The sequence below is a fragment of the Coenobita brevimanus genome, chromosome 53 (genome assembly GCF_032717465.1).
Source record: "Coenobita brevimanus isolate Jiangsu-jjx chromosome 53, ASM3271746v2, whole genome shotgun sequence".
Classification (NCBI taxonomy): Eukaryota; Metazoa; Arthropoda; class Malacostraca; order Decapoda; family Coenobitidae; genus Coenobita; species Coenobita brevimanus.
In genome coordinates this window covers 960,968-988,387 of record NC_137006.1, presented here as the reverse complement: position 1 = coordinate 988,387, position 27,420 = coordinate 960,968, and the positions used below count along the sequence as shown (strand labels likewise).

The 27,420-nt window shown below is 41.7% G+C and overlaps 1 protein-coding gene across 1 annotated transcript; it reads left to right on the top strand.

The window, feature by feature from the left end:
• Nucleotides 1-1,865: 1,865 nt before the first annotated feature.
• HDAC1 (histone deacetylase 1) lies at nt 1,866-26,216 on the top strand. Its single transcript, XM_080273173.1, has 9 exons — nt 1,866-1,968; nt 11,355-11,467; nt 12,894-13,011; nt 15,596-15,747; nt 16,316-16,519; nt 16,723-16,827; nt 24,611-24,707; nt 24,984-25,292; nt 25,907-26,216. The coding sequence occupies exons 1-9, from the start codon at nt 1,920-1,922 to the stop codon at nt 26,209-26,211; spliced, it is 1,452 nt and encodes a 483-aa protein (XP_080129299.1). The 5' UTR covers nt 1,866-1,919; the 3' UTR covers nt 26,212-26,216.
• Nucleotides 26,217-27,420: the final 1,204 nt, after the last annotated feature.

Here is a 27,420-nt window from a genome sequence, read left to right as displayed (position 1 = left end):
TTCCAGGGGCACGGCTACCGGCCATCACAAGGCCCGGCTACTGGCTGTGGCCTGTGGAGGGGAGCGGCTACAGGCCAACTCAAGGGCACCTTCGGAGTGGCTACTGGCCGTCTCCTGTAGGAGGGTCGAGTGGCTACAGGCCGTCTCCTGTGGGAGGGTCGAGTGGCTACAGGCCGTCTCTGTTAGGGCACCTTTGGAGCAGCTACCGGCCATCTCCTGACGAAGGCGGGAGTGGCTACCTGCCGTCTCCTGTAGGAGGGTCAAGTGGCTACAGGCCATCTCTGTTAGGGCACCTTCAGAGCGGCTACCGGCCGTCTCCTGACGAAGGCATGAGCGGCTACCAGCCCTCTCCTGATTACCTCCAGTGAGGCTGCAGGCCATCTCCTGTAGGAGGGTTGAGCAGCTACCGGCCGTCACAGGGTTGCTGACTGGAGCTAGAGTAATAGCTCCACCTCAATCCTGTCGGTGGTCGGCTCGCCGGGAAGGTAATCTCTTTTTTCCTGCTATGGTGGCGGCGGGCGAGTTTCGGGTCATAGGGGCGCGCGGCCCGGGCGGACTTACGTCTCTGTCGTCCGAGTGAAGTCGCGCTCTACTCACCCCTCCATAGGCTCCTTCTGGGGGTGTTGGGCTGTTCTCCGTAAGACTACTTAGCATTTTATTTATAGCTGCAGGAATAATTAAAGTCACAGGGACTTAACTGACTAACATTATTTGAAGGCATGCTTTGCCCGCTGGGTTTTTTACAAGTATATCGCGTGGCCTTTTGACAGTTATTTACACAGCATCACTAGCAGTGTTTTATGGCTCCTACTTTATCATTCACCGAGAGCCAAAGACCCTGTAGATTCAAAGGTAAGGTAATTCATGTGGTAAAGCTAAATAGTCATTTTCCTCAAGAACAACCAACGATAGGGCTCTTCTTCAAGCCTGAGAGAATTTTGATCATATTGTTATTTTTATTCAGGATAATAAGAACAACTTTATCTCTGTTGCACGCATAAGACAAAACCGCTGTTGCACTATTATAAGGGCATTTGAAATAGGAGCCCTTTTGTTGTGCGTACTTTTCCAAAGTCTAGTGGATTTATAATTAATGTTCAGGATACTAACAAGGAAAAGCGTGACCCTTCTAATAAAATAGTTGCCCCTAGGAAGTACGGTACAATCTATAGGTAAACTCGTTTTAATTTCGGTGCGATATGGGATGTTACTTCTTTCCCATTTCTTCGATTCATTCATTACTGACACTTCTGGCTCTTGCAAGCTAGAATACATCTATAATGGAGCCCATTCATGCCCAGTACTAAATCTAGTGACTGTCTTTTAGGCAACAAACTGAAAACAAGCTCTCTATATTCCAAACCTGTCAATTTATCAATTAACCGCACTTTTCAAATATTCCTTTAATTTACTTGCACAGAACTGAGTCCATATATTAAAATAAACATAGATACCAGAAATGTACAATAATATAGTTCTACATTGCCCACAGCCAAACAATGATGACATGACATACGTATCATTAACCTCTAATAGTATTACGTTTGAGGTCAGTGGTGCTTATCCACAACAGTAGATGATGGTACTGACAGACTCTATCTATGGATTGAAGATTTACAAATCAGCCTACTTATATCCACTTACACTCATAAGTTATATTGTGCTCAGTAAAAATCTTGATGTCACTAACCTCATACTTTATAATTTGCCATAGTACCATAACTTCAAAGCAGCTGGGGCAGCACACAGGAATCGGTGAAACTTTCTGGTGTTATGGTATTTGCAACAGGAAAAGTTTCTCCGAGATGAAATGTTTTGCTGTGGGCAGCCGGCCTAGCCCGCCAGCCTACCCAGCATCCTCAGCGCGCCAGGCCAAGCTCGACAGCGAGTGTCGCTCCTCCTCATTAACTTAGTGAAAAATGTCGACCGCACCGCACAGCAGAAAGAAAGTGTGCTATTACTATGACAGTGAGTATATTGCGAGCCTGATAATAAGCATATTGTTAAACTTTACCGCCTATTTTGCGACTGAAGTGATCTGAAGAGGCGAGCGCGGATATTGAAACCAAACAATTAAGAAACTTGCGAACTTATTACAGTTATTTTTTATTATATGCAATCTTCCTAACATTGATAAGTCTTTAATGCTCATCCACGCAATTAATAGTGCATGTTTTCTCCTTAGTTGGTAGGATGAATGTTACCTGTGAGGTGAAATATGAGTGAGTATAGGTAGTGCAATGGATGGGACGGTCGTCTGTACCGTAGTTGGTGTACGTGTTTGAATGACACCACGCTCAGGCCTCATCGTTTCTCGATAAATTACCTATATTATGCTCGTCTTCACCCATGCATTTTCTTTGAAATTATGCACGGTTGAACATAAAGTTAGGTTCCCGGAAATGAAAATATTAGAACTGGCACTAGGCTGGATTGTATCGTAGCCTGACCCCATAGGCCAAGGTAGCATGCGATTTTTTACCTAGTGGTTCTTCTGTATCTCTTGCTTATTGTTGCTGCATGATATTCAGTAAAAAAAATAACCCTATTAATCTGTCATAGCCATGCCCTGACTTTGCAGTAGTTTTAGAGATTGGTATCATAGTTAATCATCAGTTGATTATGCTTGCTTAAAGCAGAGAAAAAGAGTTTTCTACAGTAGGCGAGGGGTGAGAGGGCAAAATACATTTTTTTTTTTTTTTTTTTTTTTTTTTTTTTACACTGGAAAAAACAATGATTACTTGTACTACATTTTCCAGCCGTGTAAAACTTTAATGTGCAGAATTGGTAGGAAGTGGTTTTGGTATACCAGGTATGTTTACAAAACCATAACACTGGATTCTTAAGATTTAATGTGAATCAGTTTGTTGCACAGTTGGTATTATTGGTATAACTTTAGAAGTAACTAACATTACCAATTTTCATTATATTACGTCCCCGAACTATTCTAACTAAGACTTACCTTTTAAGTCTAGTTTGAGTTGGGGGAGCAAATTTTGTAGGGGTCGTCATATAGTGGCTTAGGTTAGGCTATCGCTCAGTAGCGGATGAATGTCGCGCCATATTGGCTGGTGCAGACGTGTGCACTCAGTCTATGTCAGGCCTTAGGTTAGGTTAGGTTAGTTTAATGCAAAATAGTGTTTTTAATTAATTTTGATCTTGATTTTGGGGGATAAACCCTCTTTTGGAAATAATACTCAAAATTCCGAAAGGGGGATTTTCCCCCCAAAATGAAGGTCAGAACTAATTAAAACAGTGTTTTGCATTGGAAAACATAAAAATAATAAGAAAAGAAAACGTTGGTTACTTCTAAAAATTTACCTTATTATTTTACTAGTGGACAATATGCAGTTTTGGAATTTTAGCACCATTAACGTATAGTATAGTCCCTAAGGATCACAATGAACCCCCATTACCCCATTCGGAAATTGATATTTTCAGAGATAATGAATTTAATTTACAGTTCCTAAAAAACCCTACCTTGGATCTTCACTCGGCCACTCTGGATAAAAAAATGCGTGCGTTCGTATGTGTGTTTCTCTTCCCTTCGACTGCGCATGCGTCTCGTAGGTCTGTATCACCCACTCACAGGCCTACTTTAGGTCACGTGATGGAATTCGGCTAATAAATTTGAATCGCGCTCTTTGATTCAGTCTGGATGGAAAATTCAAATCCTTCTCGCTATGGCCTCTGAAGAAGAAAGACGTGCTGTGTGTCCCGGTTGTGATACTGATTATTTACAGGTGATTAGGCGTTTCCACTCAGAACCTGAAGAGGCTTTTGAGTTTTTTAGAAGACACGGTGTATTACCTTCTTAAGTTTATTGCCCAGACTGTCAGGAACCGTGTAAATTTAGAAAAGACGGACATCAGTGGTACTGTTGTCGGTACAAAAAGTACGCAAAAACCAAGAAACGGGTACGGTATAATTTTTGTGTTTCTGACTACAAAGGAACTTTTCTGGACAACACACACCTTCTGGCTTGGCATATTATATTGTTCATAAACCACTGGATTGAAAGGTTCTGGAACCACGACGTTATTGCCAGACGACCCTCGTCCTGGACAATTGTATCTCAAGGGTAAGCATTCCCCTAGGATAGGTTAGGTATATTGGGGTAGGTTTGGTTAGGTTTAGTGTGTTTGGTGAGGTCACATTACCTATTCCCCTAGGATAGGTTAGGTATGTTGGGGTAGGTTTGGTTAGGTTTAGTGTGTTTGGTGAGGTTACATAACGTATTCCCCTAGGATAGGTTAGGTATGTTGGGGTAGGTTTGGTTAGGTTTACTGTGTTTGGTGAGGTTACGTAACGTATTCCCCTAGGATAGGTTAGGTATGTTGGGTTGCATTTGGTTAGGTTTACTGCGTTTGGTGAGGTTACGTTGTCTGTTTGGTTAGGTTTCGTCTGTTCTGTTGTTACCTGGTGGTGCAGTATATTTTTCTGGTGGTTTTTGATGCGATTTGATTTTTTTTTTTTTTTTTTCTCACCTACTTGTCCAATCAAAGTTCATGATTGGAAAAGAGGGGAAATGTGGCATTTCCGACAAAAATGAAGGTCAAAAACATTCAAATCGCATCAGAAACTACCAGAAAAATATACTGCACTAACTGGGGGGTGTATTGTCCACTTGTAAAAATTTACTGCACAGTTCTTAGACAACACACTTTTATGATGTTTCTATTGCAAAGAAAAAAAGAGGAGATACTGGGGTCTTGAATATGGTGCTGAGTCTTTGTAAACATTAACTCCATCATAGCTTTTGTTTTTATTATTGGTGAAAATGAACAGAAACAAATAAATCCATTTTAGGCATTTACCAATCCGAATACCACTTAACCTAACCTAGATCCATGTCATTTGAGCCTAACTGAGACCAATTTCCAATCTTATCATAAATCTTTGGCAGAGTCCATCTTGACTTTGATTTCCAATTTGAACACACATAATAGACTCTCATCCACCACTGACTGGCTGAATCAGAACTAGAATGCACCAGCCAAAACAAAAGCATGCTGCCTGTGACCATAATGTACCTTGACATTTTTCATTTCTAACTTTGATATTCTTCAGTCCTTTTGATCCTAACTTTGACATTCCTCAATCCCAGCATTGCTATTCTATCCTAATTGTGACAGTCATACATCCTAACCTGGACAGTCTTTGATCCTAACCATGACATTCTTCATTCTGTGTTCACACCAGTAGCAACGTCTTTGTTCCTGACAATGTCTTTGATCCTAACCTTGACATTCTTGTATCCAAATTTTGACAGTCATTGATCCTAAGCTTGATATACTTTGAACCTAACCTTGACATTCTTCTATCTTAATCCTGAAAAACTTTGGTCCTAACCGTGACAAACTTTGGTTTTTGACTCACACCAGTCCTAACTTTGGCATCCTGTGATCACAAACTTGTAATTTTCTGATTCTAATCATAGCATTTTTTTGTTGTTATTGTTTATTTGTGCTATGTTGAGGTGATGGAGAATGAGAGACTGACTAGAAGAGTATGTGAGAGAGGGAGGGGGAGATGTCGTGGAGAGATATATGAGCGAGGGGGCCATGAGTTAGGAGGGCAGCCAAATGATAGAGACCAGGGCAATATGGAGGCTATTTGCTTGTAGTCATCACTGAGGAGATCAGGGCAACATGGAGGCTATTTGCTTGTGGTCACCCCAGACGAGATTGAGGCATCTTGCTATAGATAGCTGGTAGATAAATAGATAATAAATTGTGTTCATGTAGAACATGTTCTCACATTTACTGTAGATATGGGATGGCCATGCATCCCCACATCAGGAAATTTAAAAATTGCACGTGGTTAGACACTGATATATATTTGGCAGATGACTTACTGAATTTTTAGAGTTTTCAGTTTTAGTTTGTGTTTGTGTGGGGGGGGGGTGGCTGTATGGCTTAGAGCACATACTATACTAGTACCAGCCTTGTGTTCAGGGCCACCCAGGCTATGTTGGTTGATGATTGGAAGAGCATCCAGTCACAAAGTGCTACACACTGCAGCAATCCTTGAAATAGAGGTAAGAGGCGGTGTCTCAACCCCTTATAAGGGAAGTCTGTCTATCTATATGCCAAGGCTGCTTCCCCCAAGGAAAGGGAGGTAGCCGAGACAGGACGATACACTCTCCATTTACTCATCCATTCAAACACATTCATTCGCATCTTAGCCCCAAAGGGGAGAACGGACAGATCCTCACCGCACCACACCGCACAAGGGTCAACTGCGCAATGCAATCAGTGACATCCGCAGCAGGGCCCGACAGCAGAGCTGGTTTACCCCTGCCACATCATAACAGACCCTCCACTTACCCGCGCCTGACCTGACTAGCTGATCAGACCAAATGCGGGAGAATATCCCCTCTGGGCTGCGTCATCACTTATTCACAATTTCTCTCCATTTATTTCTGTCACGCACAGCCACTCTTCCTTGCTCAACAGACATCCCTCTCGCATCCAGCGCTCTCTTCACACTGTCCATCCATCCTATTCGTGGTCTTCCTCTCAGCCTTACACGTCTCACATCAGATCTAGTTATCTTTTTCACCAATCGACCATTATCCATCTCTCCATATGCCCAAACCATCGCAACACCCTCTGCTCAGCTCTACCAGCCATCTCCCGAACAACTCCAGTTCTCCTTCGCACTTCATCATTTCGCACTCGATCCATACATGTCACTCCATACATACTCCTCAGACACCTCATGTCCATTACATTCAAACCTTTCCTCTCTGCAACACCCATATTCCATGTTTCAGCCCCATATAACGCAGTCGGTACCACAACACCCTCATACAGCCTTCTCTTTACATCCATTCTAAGCGAACGACATCTAAGCACTTTTTTCATTCCTCCCAGTACCTTTCCTACTTCATTTATTCTAAACTTCACCTCTGCATCTATTCTTCCATCTACAGCAACATGTGACCCTAGATATTTAAAACACTCTACATCCTCAAGCAACTCACCATTCAGAACTACTGTATTCATCATAAGGGAAGTGCATGCCATAAAAGTGGAATTGAATGGCTGCTGTATAATCCCCCTTCCCCCTCCCTTCCAAGGTGAATAACACATTACCGGTATATAGAAATATTTATGGAAGTATAAGAAGTCGGTGAGGCTAGGGAACTGATGAGATCGAGCTGGCTGGATGAATTATTGTGAGAAGTGCATGGTCAGGGATTTTGGCACCCCTTGTGAGCATGGCAGCGTCCGGTTTGACTCAGTCGGATATGTTTGTGTGAAGCTGCAGAATGTGGTGAATGTTTTTGGCGTATCTGGTTGAGCCAGGATTCCGAGGGCTTGAATAATGAGTGAATGGAAGTGTGGCCTATTTGGATTGGGCAAGTTTGTGCTTTCTGGACATTGCTACTCCTCACCCTGCCCTTGGGTGGGAAAGGAGGTCCGGATGATGATGATGATAGGAAATTGATACAGGGTATGACACATTGCATAGAAATATTCCTGAAAGTAAAAGAATGGATACTAGGTATCTGTCTATCTGTCTGTCTATTGCCAGATGCCATAATCCCGTAAGGGGTGGCCATTTGACATTGAGTTATTTGTTTTATAGGGAGGGGCACTAACCCTCCACCAACCCACTTGTTGACATGTAGGGAACACGTCTGGTTTGGTTATATGGTTACCACCCAGCATTGTAAATGGTTTCTTGGCTTACAGGAAACCATTTGGCTCATCACTCAATGTAAAACCACCTGTTAAGGAAAGAAAAGCAATAAGAAGTGACAGGAAAGATGGGAGAAATAAGAAGAGAGGAGGGCAGGCACAGAAAAAGAATGATAAAGGCTAAGGGAGAAGTAGGCCGCACTATATCAGGTGAGTGGATGATGGCTGCCACCACCTACCACTATGCTAGGTATGACACATTGAATACCATTATTAATGTAAGTAAAGGAAATGGATAATAGTTATGACATTACAGTACACAGAAATACAGTATACATGAAAAAAAAAAAGAATGGGGACAGATTATGACATCATATAGAAATATTCTATCTATCTATCTATTGCCAGACGCCATAATCCCGTAAGGGATGGCCATTTGACTCTGAGTTATTTGTTTTACGGGGAGGGGCACTAACCCTCCACCAACCCACTTGCTGACACGTAGGGAGCACGTATGAGTTGGTTATATGGTTACCACCCAGCGTTGTAAATGGTTTCTTGGCTTACAGGAAACCATTTGGCTTGTCACTCAATGTAAAGCCACCTGTAAAGGAAAGAAAAGCAATAAGTGACAAGAGAGAGGGGAGAAATAGGAAGAGAGGACGACAGGCACAGAAAAAGAATGATAAAGGCTAAGGAAGAAGTAGGCAGCACTACATCAAGTGAGTGGATGATGGTCGCCACCACCTACCGCCCATAGAAATATTCATGAAAGTAAAAGAAATGGATACTAGGTATGACATGAGAGTAAAAGAAGTCAATATTAGGTATGGCACATACAAATATTCATAAGAGTAAAGGAAATGGGTGCAGGGTGACACATAAAGATTAGTAAAAGAAATGGATGCTAGGTATGACACAAAGAAATATAGGTACTCATAAAAGTAAATGAAATGGATGCTAGGTATGACTCATTACATAGAAATATTCATGAAAGTAAAAGAAATGGGTACATGGTATGACATTACACAGAAATGTTAATGAGAGTAAAAGAGATGGCTACAAGGTAGAGCACATTACATGCAATGAAAGTAAAGGAAATGGATATTGGGTAATTTCTTTAGAAAATTGCAAACAGCTACCGCTTAAGACATTCTGTCTACTTGTATTATATGTACAGTGTATACTGTACAGTAAAATCTTGATGTAACTGACTTCAGTAGACCGGAATTTGCTTTTATCAGAATCGAGTAGCTACCAGATTAAATTCCTATATATCGGAAAAGTCTGATAAAGCCAGAAGCAGTGCGGACTGCCTACCACATCAGCTTTGCTCACCATAATAAGGTAAATAAAAGACATGCTTATCAATGTACAGTACTGTTATACTATTTTATTATTGTTGTGAGTGTATAATACAATACAGTACTGCAATGATAGTGAAAACAGTTTAAAAACCATTGGTGTGATCTGGACTAATGTTTGATATATACAGTATACTGTATTGGAAAAAGTCTGGATTAACAGGGAAAGTCCGGATGTCACTTTTATCGAAATTCCACTTTTTTCGGAATGGCTTGGGCCCCAATTAGTCCGTTATACATTAGTGAGGTTTTACTGTATTTGTGTGTGTGTGTATGTATATATATATATATGTATGTATACACACACACACACACACACACACACACACACACACACGTACAGTATATAGGTGGACCCCATCTTGCAAATGGTCAGCTTTCAAATTTCAACTCCATGATTTGTACTTTCAGTACAGTACTGTATTCAGTAAATTACATGAGATATTCAACAATAAAATAGGCTTTGTGTTAATGATTTTGCCCAACAGTAGACTAATGTAAGTGTTCTAAGGATGTTTGATGTGCATAGCTAGGCCATGATGGTTGGTTAGATAGGTGTATTAAATGCAAGAAAAATTCCACATGGCTATGACCATTTCTCAGAGCGTAGTCCAATTGTAAGTCCAGGACCACCTGGATATGTGTATACTGTACTGTATATACTGTATCTCTCTCTCTCTCTCTCTATGTATATGTGCAGTGCAACCAAACCTAGGCTGACCAGATCTAACCAAATCCAGCTTTACTGGCTATTAACTTAAAAGCATTTATGGTATTGTATTGTTTAAAAAGAAAAAAGAAAAAAAAAGAAAGTCCCTGTTACTTACTCTTAATGCACTTCACTTAACATAGTTTTCCTGATATGAGTAAAATTAGATTCATAAACTTACAGCATAAGTATTCATAGTAATGTCAGTGTTGTTTGGATTGCACCCAGGAAGCAATAAAAAACAAATATTTAAATTTCATTGGGTAGTCAAGGCCACATGATTTATTTACAGCAGCCCTGGGTGGCCCTTTGTGGTGGCACCATCTGGCTTTAGCCAGTAGAAAATTTTGTATAATCAGTAGTGTCTCAGTAGTTTGCTAAAGTGGTAATATTCCCAAGAAACCAATGTTTTAAAAGGGAATTTGCATTATTTGCCCTGGAAATTATTACAGTGTATTATTATTATTATTATTATTATTTGCATCAGGAAAAAAGGACCATGCTAATTTTGCGAAAGTCAGCTGCTAACTTATTTATTTATTTATTTAATTGTTTTATGAAAAGCACTCACAGTCAAGCCTGTCATTACATTTACAGTACAGCTAATAGCTGCAAATGCCACACTTTCTTCAGCTATGAATAACAATGGTGTATGCTTTTAAAGAGAGAGAGAGAGAGAGAGAGAGAGAGCTGGGACATTTAGCTGTCATATCAATCTCACTTAGAAAACATATAACCAGCACTTACATGATTCTGGATGGAAATGGAACTAGAACTAATTTAACCCGAGAACAGGTAAACTTTATGTCTACCTGTGTATAACTAGACTCCTTAATCCCATAAGAGGCAGCCGTAAACAAATCGCTTTCGTGTCATCCTATCCTATGCCATTTGATAGCCCTCCATCCAACTCAAACACCCCTCTCTCATGTATTTTTTATTGCATGTAAATCTGTCTGTCTGTCTATCTATTGCCAGATGCTTTAATCTTGTAAGGGGTGGCCACAAACAAATCACCTCCATGTTGCCCTGTCCCCCGCCATTTGATTGCCCTGCTCCCAGCTCACCCCCCTCCCTGTCTCATATACCTCTCCACTCCATCCTTCCATCTCATCCTTGGCCTCCCCCTCCCTCTCCCCCCCTCCACCTCACTCACATACACTCTCTTCATCAGTCTCTCACCCTCCATCCTCTCCACATGTCCAAACCACCTCAGTATGTTTCTCCTAACACTTCCTATCACATCCACATCCACACCACGATGCTCCTTCTCTTCCTCGTTTGTCAGTCTGTCTCTCCCTGTGACTCCACAGGCTCCTCACAAATACTGGTAACTCATTTCCACTGCCCTCACTGTTGACTTCTGTCCCTCCAACAAGGTTCAAGCTTCACTTCCATATGTTAGAGTTGATATCACAAATACAGTACTGTCATGTAGTAACTTTTTCACTTCCTTGCTCACTTCCCTGTTTCTTATCTTTGCTTTCAAGGAACCAGCAACTTTTCTTTCCTGTTGCACGCTTTCAAGCACTTCACCCTCTAAAGTTTTTTTTTTTTTTTTTTTTTTTTTTTTTTTTTTTAATGGTACATTGTATTTGTGAAACTAAAGGACTTTTTTTTTTTTTTCCCCAGGTGACATTGGCAACTACTACTATGGGCAGGGTCACCCCATGAAACCCCACAGGATACGCATGACACACAACCTCCTTCTCAACTATGGCCTGTATCGCAAGATGGAGATCTATGTGAGTGTTTCTTGATAGCACCATGAACTGTTCATTTGGAAGACTTATATCCACAATAGGAAAGTTCTTTAATGAGGAGAAACAACAGTTAAAGATGAAGAGGGTCCAAAATATAATTATCTGCTGTAAAGAACCTTTTCAAAAGTAGATACAGTTTATCCATCCATTTAAGTCTTCCAAGGTGTTTTGTAGATCTTATACATCTTATGGTGTGGGGGGGGGGAAGTCATGGTAATGACAACATAAACTGAGGTACTGTAGATCATAATGGAAGTTGTTTTAAAATATTAGATGATTGAAACTTCCCTGACTGGTCAAGATAATTTTGCCTCGAGTCAAAATAAGTTGGTTACAGTCATCACTATTAAACAGTTCGTGCCATGTAATTTTAGAGGTCTTCTGTGATCTATAGTATATATATATATATATACCCGGAAATATATTACACCAGGAAATCATTTACTATGCTGGGTGATAACCATATAACCAAATTTTGGCACCTGGTGGTTTAGTGGGTAATTATTGTGCTCCAATCGGATTGAGCTGGTGAAGGTTTATATCCAAGGGGTGGTTGGGGTTTATTGTTCACGTAATGCCACTCAGGGATGAGTGAGGCTGGTCACTCTCGTCTCAAATGTCAGGACCAGCTGCCTAGCCCCGGGCTTCTACGCTCCTCATGGGGCAACGTAGGATTGGATGATGGATGTATATATATATATATATATATATATATACACAGTCGGCGCAATGGAAGTCTGGACCCTCTAATTCGCACCATATATTTGGTAGGGTCCAAGAAATATTGTAGGAAAATTCCTGTAGTCGGTGGATTTTTTTCTGGTGGCTTCTAGCAACTTTACAGGCTTACAACCACATGCTGTGAGGTTATTAGCTCAGTGCCTGCCTGACTTTGGGTGGGAGAGCATGTCAGATTTTCTTGTCCTGCCTGGCACTTGTTGATTTCAAAGCTCTCGTTTTCACACCCTCCTCTGCCTTAGTGAATCATTGGAGATGGGTTCGAAGCCACTAACTGATGTAGAAAAAGCCTGAATTTTAACTATCTTTTATCTTTTTATATTTATCTTTTTCCATTGTAATATATGGCACGGTTTCATCTCTATCCTCGGAGACTGTATACTGTATATATATATATATATATATATATATATATATATATATAAATATATACACACACACATTCATTGTCGTCTATATGTGTGTGTGTGTGTGTGTGTGTGTGTAATAGTGAAAATGGTAAAATCTGTTTCAGCCTCTCATCCATTATACGTATGTTACATCAAACTTGAGGCTTCCATCATGGTTTGGGCTTTTATGTGTGTGTGTGTGTGTGTGTGTGTGTGTGTGTGTGTGTGTGTGTGTGTGTTTAATGGAGAAATAAATAAATAACCTTCACTGTCTGCGGCAGCGTCCCCACAAGGCAACGCAGGATGAGATGACCAAGTTCCACAGTGATGACTACATCCGTTTCATCCGATCCATCCGCCCTGACAACATGAATGAGTACAACAAACAGATGCAGAAGTGTGAGTGACCAATGGGAGTTATTTACTGTATTTGGTTTTTACTTGCAACCTGCCCCCCCCCCCCCATGGAAAAGAATTGTGTCCATTTCTCTCTCTCTCTCTCTCTCTCTCTCCCTATCTCTCTCTTAGGACAGTGTTTGGATTTTTGGTGCACTTTCTCTGGTTCTTATGTAAATTTCATCACTAATACAGTTTTTTAAGCTGATTCCTGATTTGAATTTATTTTTTGGGAGAAATAATTTTTTACAAAGGTAGGTTAGTTAATACTATTAATTAGGTTAGATAATAATAACAAATATTTAAATATAACATTTATTTCACAAACCAAATTTTCAGTATTTGTTTAATGCTAAACTCAAATGCACTGTAAAATCTTCTTGAATAGGTCTGTATTTGCATACCTTGGATGTTCTGTGTTTGCTGCACTTTTTCCCATTCTTATGTAAGTTTCATCACATACAGTTTTTTAATCCTTTCACCTATTGATGACAGCCAAAGCCGTCATCAGGTTCTGAGGCTCAGATGTTCAAATGACGGATTTGGCTTTGATCTGAAGAAATATGTAAGGCTAAATTCTGCTTGCTTTTTGTGCATTTTATTTTGCATTTATTTCATCTTTGAACATAGTATGGTAAAATACAATTACAGGCATACCCTGCTATATGCTCAATCGCTCTATGGTACCCTGTCATAGCGATGTAATAAAATCAACACTCGTCCCTGCCAATTGATGGCCAATCCCCAGTTATCTAATGTTTTTTTTTTTCTGAGGGTTTCTTTTCTAACTGATTTGATGATGATATAGACAAATTTTGTGTTTAGGTTGATTTATAAACTGTTTTTAGACTTAATAGTAATGTGTTTTAATCAGGTGAGGTGAACATTCATTTTGGGGTACACTTAGTTTGTTTTTTTCAAGACATTTTTTATTTTTTTCAGATATTCTTGGGTTTAGGTGAGTTTTAAACTGATTTTAGGCTTAGTTTAACTTGTATTAAAGCTATTTGGGGGTTTAGGTGAACTGGAAACTTGTTTTTGGACTCATTTGGGTAAGTTTAGGACTTGGTTGGGGGTGGGATCCCAAGGCTCTCCAATGCATCCCTATACTTTTACAGTAAAAGCTTGATATAATGGAATAATTCAGCCAACCCTATTCCGTTTTATCAGATATTCCGTTTTTTCAAGCTTCCGTTCCAAAACCATAGATGGAACAGAATTTTCCGGAAATTTGCAATTTTTCCTATATTTCTTCCCTAACTCGTGACCTGAAGCCTTTACACAGTTGCCACTAAATAGCTTCTTTTGCTACACTCAGACATGCTGCCTATGCTAGTTATAATGATACACACAGAGCAGTCAGAACCTACAATACAATAATAATAACAATACTGTAATAATAATAAATAAAACAGTAAAAAACTCACCTCCAAATGGGGGGGATATGACTTGTGTATCGCAGTTTTTCCACAGCCATGGACAAACCGGCTTGTTTCTGTTACGGAAACCTGACGCTTCATGACAGAATGGAAGCTTCTGGTATGTTGTAATTTACGGAAAAAAGTTGTTCTGTTTTCTCAAGCATCTGTTTTATCCCATGTTCGTTATATCAAGCTTTTACTCTAGTTATAACGCCCCGATTAACGATACCCTGGCTCAACAGCGGGTTTTCCTAAACGCATCCAATCATTATAATGAGGATGGTCTGTATGAAGCCTGAAAATGAGACTAAATTGAGCACTCTACGATGAATAGTAACTTTGCTACATACGAGCGGTGGTAGTAGTAAAACATCTCTATGCAACTTCGCACAGCACTTCACGGGCCACAGCAATTTTTTTACAGGCACCCCTGATGGGAAAGGGTTAAGATGAAGTAACCATTTTACTTAAATACCTGTATTTGTTATTACTATTAACTAACCTAATTAGTATGAACTAACCTAACTTAAAAAAAAAATAAATTCTCCCCAAAAATAAATTCAAATTTTGAGTCAGTGTAAAAAACTGTATTAGTGATGAAATTTACATAAAAGTTGGAGAATGTTCACCAGCTCCGAATGTTTGATTTTTTTTTTTTCCCTCAAAATGTAAAATACAGTGATTTTGATATTTTTTTTGTTTTTTCATACAGTACTCTGGGAAGTATTGTGCTGTTGAGAAGTTTGTGAACTGTGTGTGAATATTGAAGAGTGGGCATGTGAGTTAGAGTCAGGATTCCAGGGGCCTAAATGGTGAATGTGTGTGACCCATTTCATAGGCTTTTTTTTTTTTTTTCCCCACCACTGGTTAGGAAATAGAGGCAGAGTGATGATGAAAGTTAATGAAGTACAGTATGTTAGAAAGCATTTTAAGACTGCCTAGGGGTACCAGTAGACTAGGTGAGGATGATTAGATGATTTAGGTGATGTGAGCTAGTAGTGTTAGAAAGCATTTAAGACTGCCTGGGAGAACCAGTAGACTAAGGATATTTCGATGATGCGAGCTAGTAGTGTTGGAAAGCATTCAAGACAGTATAAGGGAATTAGCAGAGAGATTAGGTTATGATGATGATTTATTTATCTTTTATATGTCTTATATTGGTTCAGTCAATGTGGGAGAGGACTGCCCTGTATTTGATGGTCTGTACGAGTTCTGCCAGCTGTCGTCGGGTGGGTCCATTGCGGGTGCAGTCAAGCTTAACAAACAAGCTTGTGATATTGCAGTCAACTGGGCTGGAGGACTTCACCATGCCAAGAAGGTATTGACCCCTTTTCAGTCTGTGGTTGGTTTGGTGCTGGAGAAGGTTGCTTTCTTGTGATGGCACTGTTATAACCAGATTGCTTATCTGCCTGTTTATACAAACATCCTCAACAAAAATGTACATCTCATCTCATGGAAGGACACTGGTAAACTGCAAGGGATCAGCTTAAGCCTGCAGTTCACAAGGTTCACATTTCAGAAGAACTTGAGGCTACCGCTACTGTTACTGCTACTATAGTCTGTGGTTCCTTCTGCATTAAAAAGGAGGAAATGTCATGTTGAAATGTAATACTTTATGTGTTGTAGAAGAAAATGCATAGAAATAGGAAGATATGACACCCTTTCCAGGCTCAGGTGCCTTCTCCATAAAAAAAAAGAAAGCTGTACATCAAAGTGCAGTAATATGCGTCGTAAGAGGAAATGCATAGGAAATCTAACATGCATATTCCAACTTTTCTCAATCTTTAGTTCCATTGGACTGAAAAAGAGAAAGTTGTATTGAGTGCAGTATGTGTTGTAGGAGAGAATGTATAGGGAATCTAACTGTGTGTTTGATGTGGCTGCAGAGTGAGGCGTCAGGGTTCTGCTACGTGAATGACATTGTGCTGGCCATCTTGGAGCTTCTCAAGTACCATCAGCGTGTCCTGTACATCGACATTGACATCCACCATGGGGATGGGGTAGAGGAAGCCTTCTACACCACTGATCGTGTTATGACTGTGTCCTTTCACAAGTATGGAGAGTACTTCCCTGGCACTGGAGATCTCAGGGTGGGTGATATCTCGTGTCTCTTAACATTTATAATTATCAAAGTTGAGAGTGTGACGTAGAGATAAGGGACTAAATGGAAAGGGTGCTAGAGATCACACATGGAGAGCTGTCACTAGGTGACCAAGGCTGATGCAGGCGAGTTTGTTGGAGTCTTTGTAAACAAATTAACGAACAAATGAAGTTGACACTAATCACCTTACAGGATATTGGTGCTGGGAAGGGAAAGTACTATGCGGTCAACTTCCCTCTTCGTGACGGCATAGATGATGAGAGCTATGAGAGTATCTTTGTTCCCATCCTCACCAAGGTACGTTTTCCAGCTTTTTCCAGTACAGCATCAGCTAGTTCAGGTTTTATAGATCATTCATGTTCTTGACATTTTACCTCATGTAAGGTAACAGACAACTTTGCCTTATTATTCGTTCAAGTGGTGGTAGTGACTATCATCCACTTACTTGATGTAGTGCTGCTTTACATTTCCTCACCCCCCATTTTTTTATTCTGTCTTCGCTCCACTCTCCTACTTGTCCCTTTCCATCCTATCTCCTTTTTATTATTATTCTTTCTGCTTCAGGTGGCTTTATATTGAGTGACAAGCATAATGGTTTCCTGTAACCCAGGAAACCATTTACAAATTTATAACACTTGGGGGGTAACAATATGACCATATTACGGGGTGATGAGGAGTCTGCTATGGTGCTGCAGCTGACTGGGTGGAGAGATGGAAATGCACCATCCATCCAGGAACCAAACCTCAACAAGTGTCCCCCTCACCTCATTGGCGAGGTGCTGTCAGGTGCAAGGGAACATCAGTTTGCTGCACAGGATGACCCTGCAGGATGGCAACTCACTTGTGGTTGGTGAGTCTGCTCAGCCAAATGGACTGGGTTGATCGGCAGCAACTTATGCACCTGTCTCATAGTAAAAGAAACTGCAGTCGAATGCTATGGTCTTTTCACCTTAACTTTGCCCAGATTTTCATCCTTTTGTAGCATATTCACATAGTTTGTTGCAGAACAAGACAGTGTTATGGCTGTATGTCATATCCATAGTACTTCTTCGTGACGAACATAACATTCTTCAGTTAATCTGTTGTCTCGGCATTCAAGATGGAGAGATGATTTTAGATCAAGTTAGAATGAAAGAGTATAGTTGCTCATACAGTCACAGAGGAATAATATATTTCCACGACTTTGGAGCCTCAGCATGGAGGATTTGGCTGAAGATACTATACCTCAGGAAGGATTATGTTATTGCAAGGCTGCTAGAGTATATATATAAGTACTGTATGTGTGTGTGTATATATATATATATATATATATATATATATATATATATATACACACACACAGTTGATGCTTGATTTAAACTAATTCAGCCAACCCCTATTCCATTTTCTTGAATTTTCCACTAAGTAAAGTTCCATAATAAAGGTTCAGTATAAATGAAAAATTTCCAGCATTTTGAGTAAGTTTCCACTCAATGCTTGAAGCCAACAGTCAGGTCAAGTTCCTGACAATGTGCACCCTAATGTAACAAACTGTGCCAACTCTTAATGCAACACACAGCAGTCTGGACCCATGATTAATACCCACACTTAAATGCATTATCGTGTACATGTTAACAGTGATACATACAGTACTTACGTAGTAATGAAATATGCACACTTAAAGAATAAGGTGAGGATAGTAGTGTACCAAATACAGTACTTCAGCATAGGAAATAGGGATAATAAAATACATACGTGGGAGTTGTTGTATGCTGATGATTTGGTGTAGATTGCAGAGAACGAAAGGGAGGCGGAGGAAAGGTTTAGGAAGTGGAGAGATGGTATGGGGCACAAGGGTTTAAGGGTAAATGCAGATAAAACAAAGGTGATGATATCTAGGGTTGGTGGCGGTACTGTCAAAGACGAGGGAGAGTGGCCATGTGCAGTTTGCCACAAGGGCGTAGGAAGTAATTCCATCTTGTGTGGTGTGTGTGATAAATGGGTGCATAAGAGATGTAGTGGTATCAGAGGTAGACTGCGAGATAATGCTGATTTTATGTGTATGGCGTGTCGGGGTGAGCAGGTGGAGGTTGTCAGACGTGAAAGGAATGAACTTGCTGGTGAATCTCTTGAGTGTGTGGAAGAGTTTTGTTATTTGGGAGACATTTTGTGTGCTGGAGGTGGGGCTGGAGTTAGCTCTGCGGCTAGGGTGAGAAGTGGTTGGAAGAAGTTCAGGGAGCTCTTGCCTCTCCTGACATTGAGAGGACTCTTCCTCCGTGCTAAGGGGTCTTCGTGTGCAGCATGTGTTAGGAGTGTAATGCTGTATGGTAGTGAGACCTGGGCAGTGAAGGAGGAAGATATTCGCCGGCTCAGACGTACGGAAATGACAATGATTAGGTGGATGTGCTGCGTCCAAGGCCTGGAGGGGCTGGTTTTACGATGGAAGAGTTGAGAGGTAGGATGGGACTGGAGTGTATTGGTGTTGTGATGAGGAGAGGTAGATTGAGATGGTTTGGAGATGTGGAGAGGATGGGGGATGATAATTGGGTGAGGAAGGTGAGAAGTGTTAATATTGGGGGTGGGGTTATGAGGGGTAGACCGAGAAAGACATGGGACGAGGTCATTAAGTGTGACCTCAGGGTTAAGGGACTGAACAGGGAGGCTGCAATGGATCGTGCAGCGTGGAGAGCCGCCATTAGGTGACCAAGGCCGACACATGCAAGCATGTTGGAGCCTTTAAAAACGAAAACGATTAAGGCTTACCTCCAAAAGTAGGAGTTCGTACTTGTTGCAGAAGTACGCCTGACATAGGTAGCCTTACTGGCCCCCCCAAACCTATATCAGGCCTGGGGATGGTTTAGCCACTGTCAGTCATCCTCCATCAGCACTAGAGGTGGGACTGGGGTGACAGAGGGGCTGGGGAGCATCAGGGATGGTTCATAGACTGCCTTTCCAACATTTTAGATTTTTCACTACCACTAGCACTTACCTCTGGTTGCAATTTCAGTTCTTGATTTTGTCCTCGTGTTTGTGTAGGTCATACACCTGGGTTTTCTTTACCTCGTAGTCCATCACTGCCCTTAGACCCAGCCCTGTGCTTCATCTTCTCAATTATTTCCAATTTCTGGACAGGAGAAAGCCTCGCCCTCTCCTCCTTTTCCTGAACCTTAGGCATGGTGCACAAAAGCTTTGGTTCACTGGAAGAGGGAGGGGGGAATGCAATACCAAGCCAAGCCACACACATATGCAAAATTATTGCTAACAGTAGGGTGATCACGTGAATGCTGTACTGTATGAGCCACACGATGTCACCGAGTCCCTGCCATTGCCGCTACCGAGGGAAGTTGGTGGGTATGTGTAGACACACCGCGCACTGTCAGCCAGGGGAGTGGTCCACTATGGGCTCGATGACACGCTTGATGTATGGAAGTTTTTCTGGAAATTCAGTAGTTTTTGGAATGGAATTTTTTTCACAGAATTATACTAAATTTTATGGAAATTTTCCTTTAAATGGGGAAGAAGAAAAAAATCTGCTTTCTCGGTCTTCCGCTAAATTGGTGTACAGTAAGTTAAATGAGCATCTACTGTGTGTGTGTGTGTGTGTGTGTATATATATATATATATATATATATATATATATATATATATATACACATATATATATAATATACTATAGCAGCAGCTGTGTGTGTGTGTGTGTGTGTATTTTGGGCAGCCGAAACTACACATTCAAATCACACAAAAATTGGCACAAAAATTGCAAAAAATTCACTGATGTGAAAAAACTTGGTCCCATCACGATTGAAAAACTTTTACTATATTTAACGAGCAATCACATTTTGACTAAAAAATGCTGCTTCCGGAGGCCAGCATAGGATCTCCATAGAATTTTTTGCCCAGAAGTTAAACTAAAATAAACTGTAGCAGTAGCCGTGTGTGTGTGTGTACTTTGGACTTGCGTTCGGACAACGTGGGTTCCATTTCCGAAGCTGCAAATAACACGATCAATTGTTTAGCTGCAAAAAATCCAAGTGACAACATTACACTAGAACAGCACATAAATGTGATAGCCCTCCACAGGAGCAAGTGCAAGGGGCCCAAAGGGCCCACGAGCACTTGTGTGTGTAATTCACCGGGTCGGTCAGGGTCACTTGATGGTCGTGATTGTCAGCTTTTTACCCTCCCGGAAGGGAGCTGAGAGCTCATATAGTCCGATCTAAGGGCAAGGCTGTGACCTTCACACACGCACACACCCGTCCCCTTGCTCCAGGAGGACAGTAACCACCCACTTCGTCAGTGAAACTTTTCGCAACCTGAGCGAGGCGCGAACTCCCATCCACCAGTTGGCAAGCGAGAGCGTTACCACTACACCAGCGAGCGGTGTGTGTGTGTGTGTGTGCGCGTGTGTGGATGAGTTTGGGAGAGTGTGTAAGAAACGGAATCTAAAGGTGAATGTAGGGAAGAGTAAAGTGATGGTCTTTGAGAGAGGTGAAGTCAGTGAATGTACAGCGAGGTTGGATGGTGAGGAATTGAAAAATGTGAGTACGTTTACGTACTTGGGTAGTGTGATGAGTAAGGATGGAGGTTTGGAGGGTGAAGTGCTTGAAAGGGTATAGCAGGGAAGAAAGGTTGCTGGTTCTTTGAAAGCAGTGATAAAAAACAGGGAAGTGAGCATGGAAGTGAAAAAGTTACTACATGACAGTATTGTGATACCAACTCTAACGTACGGAAGTGAAGCTTGGACGTTGCTGGAAGGACACAAGTCAAGAGTGAGAGCAGTGGAAATGAGTTATTTAAGAGGAGCCTGTGGAGTCACATGGAGAGACAGGCTGACGAATGAGGATATAAAGGAGCGTTGTGGTGTTGATGTGGATGTGATAGGAAGCGTTATGAGGAACACACTGAGGTGGTTTGGCCATGCGGAGAGGATGGAGGGTGAAAGACTGACGAAGAGAGTGTATGTGAGTGAGGTGGATGGGGGAAGAGGGAGGGGGAGGCCGAGGATGAGATGGAGGGATGGGGTGGAGAGGTATATGAGAGAGGGGTGTGTGAGTTGGGAGCAGGGCAGTGAGATGGCGGGGGACAGGGTGACTTGGAGGCGATTTGTTTGTGGCCACCCCAAACGGGATTGAGGCGTCTGGCAATAGATAGATAGATATATATATACACACATACACTCAAACCTCAGTTTAAGGGACTAAATGGGGATTCAGCTTGTCCCTTACTTGAAAATGCCCCTTACTTGAAAATGTCCATTGTTTTACCACATATAAAGAGAGTCTTATTATGAAATGCAATGATTGTTTCACTTATTGTACTTAATTATATGATTATGAATATTATTTTACAGGTACTATATAAAGAAACATAATAATGTGTATAACCTACACATTAAATATCATTTTTGAATGGCCTTGTTCGTTTGTCAGGTAGAATATGGGGTCCCTTAAATGGAGGTTTGAGTTTATATGGGAGGTGCTACCCAAAAGTTCCAGTAATTTGAATATTGTAGGAAGATAAGCTACCTTACCTCCTAGTTCTCACTGTCACCTTTGAAGTAGTTCCCTTGGGCATGTATACAGTGGTCCCAGTGTTTTTTCCACAAGCCCATGCATTCCTGGAAGGCTTCAGGATTGATGGTCTTGAGCACCTCTTGTGATTCTGTCTGAATCTCCTCAGTTGAGTCAAATTGACTCCCTTTCAGTCATAATTTCAGCTTCGGAAACAGCAAAAAGTCGCAGGGGGAAGGTCAGGGGAATAGGGTGGGTGGGGAATGACTACCATGTTAATGGAAGCCAGGAACTACCAGACAACAATTGATGTGTGGAAAGGGGTGTTGTCATGATGCAGGACCCAGTCCCTGTTCTTCCACTGTTCTGGACGTTTGCGACGGATGTTCTCCCTCAGACTCTGTGAAACTTCATAGTGAAACTTTCCGCTGACAGATTGACCAGGTGGGACAAATTCCTTGTGAACAATCCCCTGGATATTGAAGAAAATGATCAACATTGACTTGACGTTGCTGCGCCATTGGTCCACCAACACAAAACCGCCACACCACCTACACATTGTGTTAGAATAGTAAGCTTAGCTCAACAACACATCTGCTCACAGACACGGCCAGGGCCACACTGATGCACAAGGGGTGCTGCTGACTCCTCCTAATGGCAAAAAAAACTGCAATTCAGTTGGCTTCCACTGTTCAAATTACTGGAACGGTAAAAGAAGCTTCATTAGCACCAACAGTATGAGTATGTACAGTCAGGACTAATTTCTCTGCATCTACTTCGCACTTGGAGCATGTCCAGCACACTCTTCACTGATGCATCGTATCAAAGAGATGATAGTGCGGTGAGTTCAAAAGCAAAAACTGTGCCCAGGTATCTTTACAGTACCATTAGTGTGTACTGTATTCACCGAGTTGTGATAAACAGGAAATGAGCTATGCTCGTGGGGTCCAGTCTTCATGTCTCAACCAGTCAGACTTTGCTTCAAACTGATTTAAGTTTTTGGACTCCTCGTCTAGGCTCTTACACGGGTCAGTGCATCTACAGTAAAACCTCGATATAACGGACTTCAGTAGACCGGAATTCGTTTTTATCAGAATCGAGGAGCTACCAGACTGAATTCTTATACCGTATATCAGAAAAAGTCCGAGAAAGCCAAAAGCAGTCCAGACTGCCTGACCACTTCAGTTATGTTCACCACAATAAGGTAAATAAAGGACATGTTTATCAGTGTACAGTACAGTGTTATTATATATATATCATTTGATTGTTGTAGTGAATGTATAATACAGTACAGTACTGCAGTGGTATGAAAACAATTTAAAAACTGTTGGTGTGATCTAGACTTATAAAAAGTCTGGGTTAGCAGGGGGAAGTCCGGATGTCGTTTTTTTTTCGGAATGGCTTGGGCACCAATATGTCTGTTATGGTGAGGTTTTACTGTTTATGGTAAACTGTAATTCTTGATGTCCTGCAAACAACTTGTCTTTTTCAGTTTCTTTCCATGTCCTCTTCTTGCTCCCCCATCCCATACAAACAAATCTTCTGTGTCAGTTTTGTCTACTCCCATCATGGCCCTGAACACTGCAATCATGTTGCCCTTCTCTCTTCTTTCTTCTAAGGAAGGCAGACCCAGCTTTTTTAGTCTTTTTTGTACGATAGATCTGCCAGGCTAGGAACCATCTTGGTTGCTGCTCATTGTATTATCTCAATCTTGTTTATATCTTTTTTTTATGTGAGGACCTCAGTGCTAAGTTATCTTTGTATGCAGCACGTGATAGGAATGTAATACTGTATGGTAGTGAGACCTGGGCAGTAAAGAAGAGGATATTCGCAGGCTCATACATACAGAAATGGCAATTGTTAGGTGGATGTGCAATGTGTTCCTGAGTGCGAGGCCTGGGGGGGGGGGGAGTAGGGTTCACAGTGAAAAAGTTGAGAGGTAGGATGGGACAGGAGTGTATTGGTGTTGTGATGAGGAGAGGTAGATTAAGATGGTTTTGGCATGATGATAATTCAATGCAGAAAGTGAGAAAGTATTGATGCTTGGGTTGGGTAGTGAGAGGTGAACCGAAAAAGACCTGGGATGAGGTTACTGAGTGTGACCTCAGGGATGAGGGACTAAATAAGGAAGCTGCCAGAGATCGAGCAGCATGGAGAGTTGCCATTACAGTAGATGACCAAGGACAACGCATGCAAGCATGTTGGAGCCTTCAAAAACAAAACGTAATGAAATGAAACAAACACCACTGCTTCATGTCCCAGCCTGAGATGGATCATAGCCACTATCAATGTTTTCATCATTTCCTCATCCATGTAATGGAATGCCACTCTTATGCATGTCAAGAGCTTATAAGTCTGTGTGTGTGTGTGTGTGTGTGTGTGTGTGTGTGTGTGTATGTATGTTTAACAAAATTCAAATCATATTTAACTATTTACCTAGCCTGGGATCAAACTTGTGTTCATCTGTTCATAAGCCATCGTCTCAAACCACTCAACCACCACCATATGTAATGAAGTTATACTATTGAAGCCTCTTCTTTTATTTTTATCCTCAACATTTAAAGTTAAGCCATTTTGTCTTTGGTGTGCAGGTGATGGAAACCTACCAGCCATCTGCCATTGTACTGCAGTGTGGTGCAGACTCATTGTCTGGTGATAGACTTGGCTGCTTCAACCTCACACTTAAAGGTACATTACATTGCTGGCCTGGTTACCATAAGCATTAGTATCATTCTTCTAATATTGTACAGTCTAATAATCATTGCTTTTATCATTTACATCCTTTAATGGTGCTTAATGAAGATAGGATTTTCCCAATCTCTCTCTCTTTTTTTTTTTTTTTTACCCTATCTCATCTCACCTTAGGGTGGGAGAGGAGGTCTGGGTGGCTGTGATGAATGAAATTTAAAGCTATATCAATTGATGATTATGTGTTGTGTAATTATACCTCCATGTCACTGTCAGGTCATGCCAAGTGTGTGGAGTTTGTGAAGAAGTACAACCTGCCGCTGCTGCTGCTGGGAGGTGGAGGCTACACCATCCGCAACGTGGCTCGGTGCTGGACCTATGAGACGGCTGTGGCCCTCAGCACGGACATTGCCAATGAACTCCCATACAATGACTACTTTGAGTACTTTGGCCCAGACTTCAAGTTGCACATTAGCCCTTCCAACATGGCCAACCAGAACACACCAGAGTACCTTGATAAGATTAAGACAAGGCTATTTGAGAACCTCAGGATGCTGCCCCATGCTCCGGGAGTACAGAGTATAGGTATGTGGTTTGTCTCTTTTATGTTGTATTTTCTGTACCTGTCTCTTTAACTAAGCAGACCTATTGACCACAGACAAGTAGCCACCTTCCTGTGGCAGACAGCACCTCACCAGGGTTGGAACAGAGTCCTTCTACACTGCAAGGTGCGGTGAAAATGGAGGAGGCATAGCTCCTGAGATGGAGAGCTGTGTATAGATACGTATGAACAGTAGTCTCAGCCTGGACTTTGACTAGCTACTGGGTGAACGTGGTTGAGTTCCCTGTCTGGGAATGTTGTACAAAGCCAGTTACTGGGCCTTGGTCACACATCACTCCCATGGTTGTATATCTCAGAATGGTGGCAGCTATCCACCTATTACCTTTTTGGTGGGCTGTTTGGTGCTGTGTCTTGCCTGAGGGTGACTTGGAACTGTGCAAGGCAGGGGTGTCCATCTTCCTGAGCTGGACACATACCTTATGAAGGGGTAAATGAAGGCTATATGAAACCCCTCCACTTCATAAAGGTTCCCCAAAGCTGAATTAAGTTGTCAAATGGGAATACACTGTGTAACATAAATTATGTCCTCAGGCTTTTCAGGTTGAAAGGTATTGATCTCATGCCTCCCTCTAAACAGCCATTCCTGAGGACGGTGTGGCAGAGGAGAGTGAGGATGAGGACAAGGTGAGTCCAGATGAACGCATATCCATCCGGGCCTCAGACAAACGCATTGCACCAGACAATGAGTACTCAGACTCTGAGGATGAGGGGGATGGGAGAAGGGATGAACGATCCTTCAAGCCCAAGAAGAAGACCAAGACAGATGAGGCCATGGCTACAGCGGCAGCCAACAACGGGGACGACAAGAAGGATACGGCTCCAGGCAAAGATGACAAGGCTAATGCACAGGTGACGCAGAATGATGCCAAAGTGGAGTCCTGAGGAAGAGTGAGGTCCTAAGGTGGTAAAGTTTTAGTTTAGTAATGAGGGAGGGAGGGGGAGGGGTAGGGTTGAGGGACTTTGAGTTGTGTATGTGATGGCAAGGGTAGATTCATCTTACCTCTTCCTCACCAATTAATTTGCACTTAACACCACAGTATCTCCCAGAATACTTTTAATGCAAAATGTCTCTGTACTAAAACTGTATGTCATGGAGAACATCTTAGTGATAAATAATATTGCAGAGAGGAAGGTGCTAAAAGACCCCTGATGCCATTAAGAATACAAACTTTAGTGGAAGAAGGAAATGAAACAAAGGGTATGCAGATTGTTGATGCATTTACCTACCAAATAGTTGAAATTTATATTGTTTGGTGGTAAGTACATTAAGCACTCAGTCTATTGTCAGCCGAAGTTTTACGGTAGTTTTAGGTTAAGGTTGATGTTACCAGCCGGTCTGGGAATTGTGAAGTAATGGGAGTTTGCAGTCATACCTCCAGTGGCCTAGACACCAGTTGTTAATTCCTTGAGTGTGAAGGACACCTTCATGTGATGGCAGTGATACAACTGGGTGGTTCCTCTGCCCAGTTATACGGACATCTCTGAGTTCCTTCCCTGTCCCCCAAAAGGAGGATGGTGGACTGGCAGAGGGCCAGCTTCAGCCTGTAGTTAGCCAGTTTCATGTTTCAGATGAACCTGGATGATGTCCTTTTAATTTTTTTCTAGCTGCTGCCAGATTATTCAGTTTAGCTTGGGAAAAGCTTCATATTTTGAATGAGTCCATTAAGTCTATGTCTGTTCCCCTCAGTTTAGAAAATGGATCCTGAGCACAATATCATCATCAGGAGGTGGTAAAAATTAAATGAAAAAGACGTCCCAAAGCTCAGTGGGCAAAATATTTGTTGATGGAGTAAAGGCAAGGAGTACGATTGGCTTGTGACTCCATTGGGCATCAAATTCTAGGTGAGAAAATCTACCCCCCCCCCCCCCAACCTAGTGTATTCAGCCTACTTACAAGTACGTACATGTATGTGTAATATATTGTTGATTATTTACACAGGCTGAACACAAAATTGCTCATTGTAAGATAGGGTTGGCGTAAATAGAGCTCTTGTATCTGTATTATCCTGTTTGTGTGTGTAGAAGGTGCCTGGTGGTCTAGTAGTTGGTGTGCCCCAGTCAGAGTTGCAGCCTTGCACAGGTTCAAGCCCC

Coding starts and splice junctions, on each gene's coding strand:
- HDAC1 (XM_080273173.1), top strand. CDS start 1,920: ATGTCGACCGCACCGCACAGCAGAAAGAAAGTGTGCTATTACTATGAC. Junction 15,748..16,315: donor GACTTCACCATGCCAAGAAG/GTATTGACCCCT, acceptor ATGTGGCTGCAG/AGTGAGGCGTCAGGGTTCTG. Junction 16,828..24,610: donor TTGTTCCCATCCTCACCAAG/GTACGTTTTCCA, acceptor TTTGGTGTGCAG/GTGATGGAAACCTACCAGCC.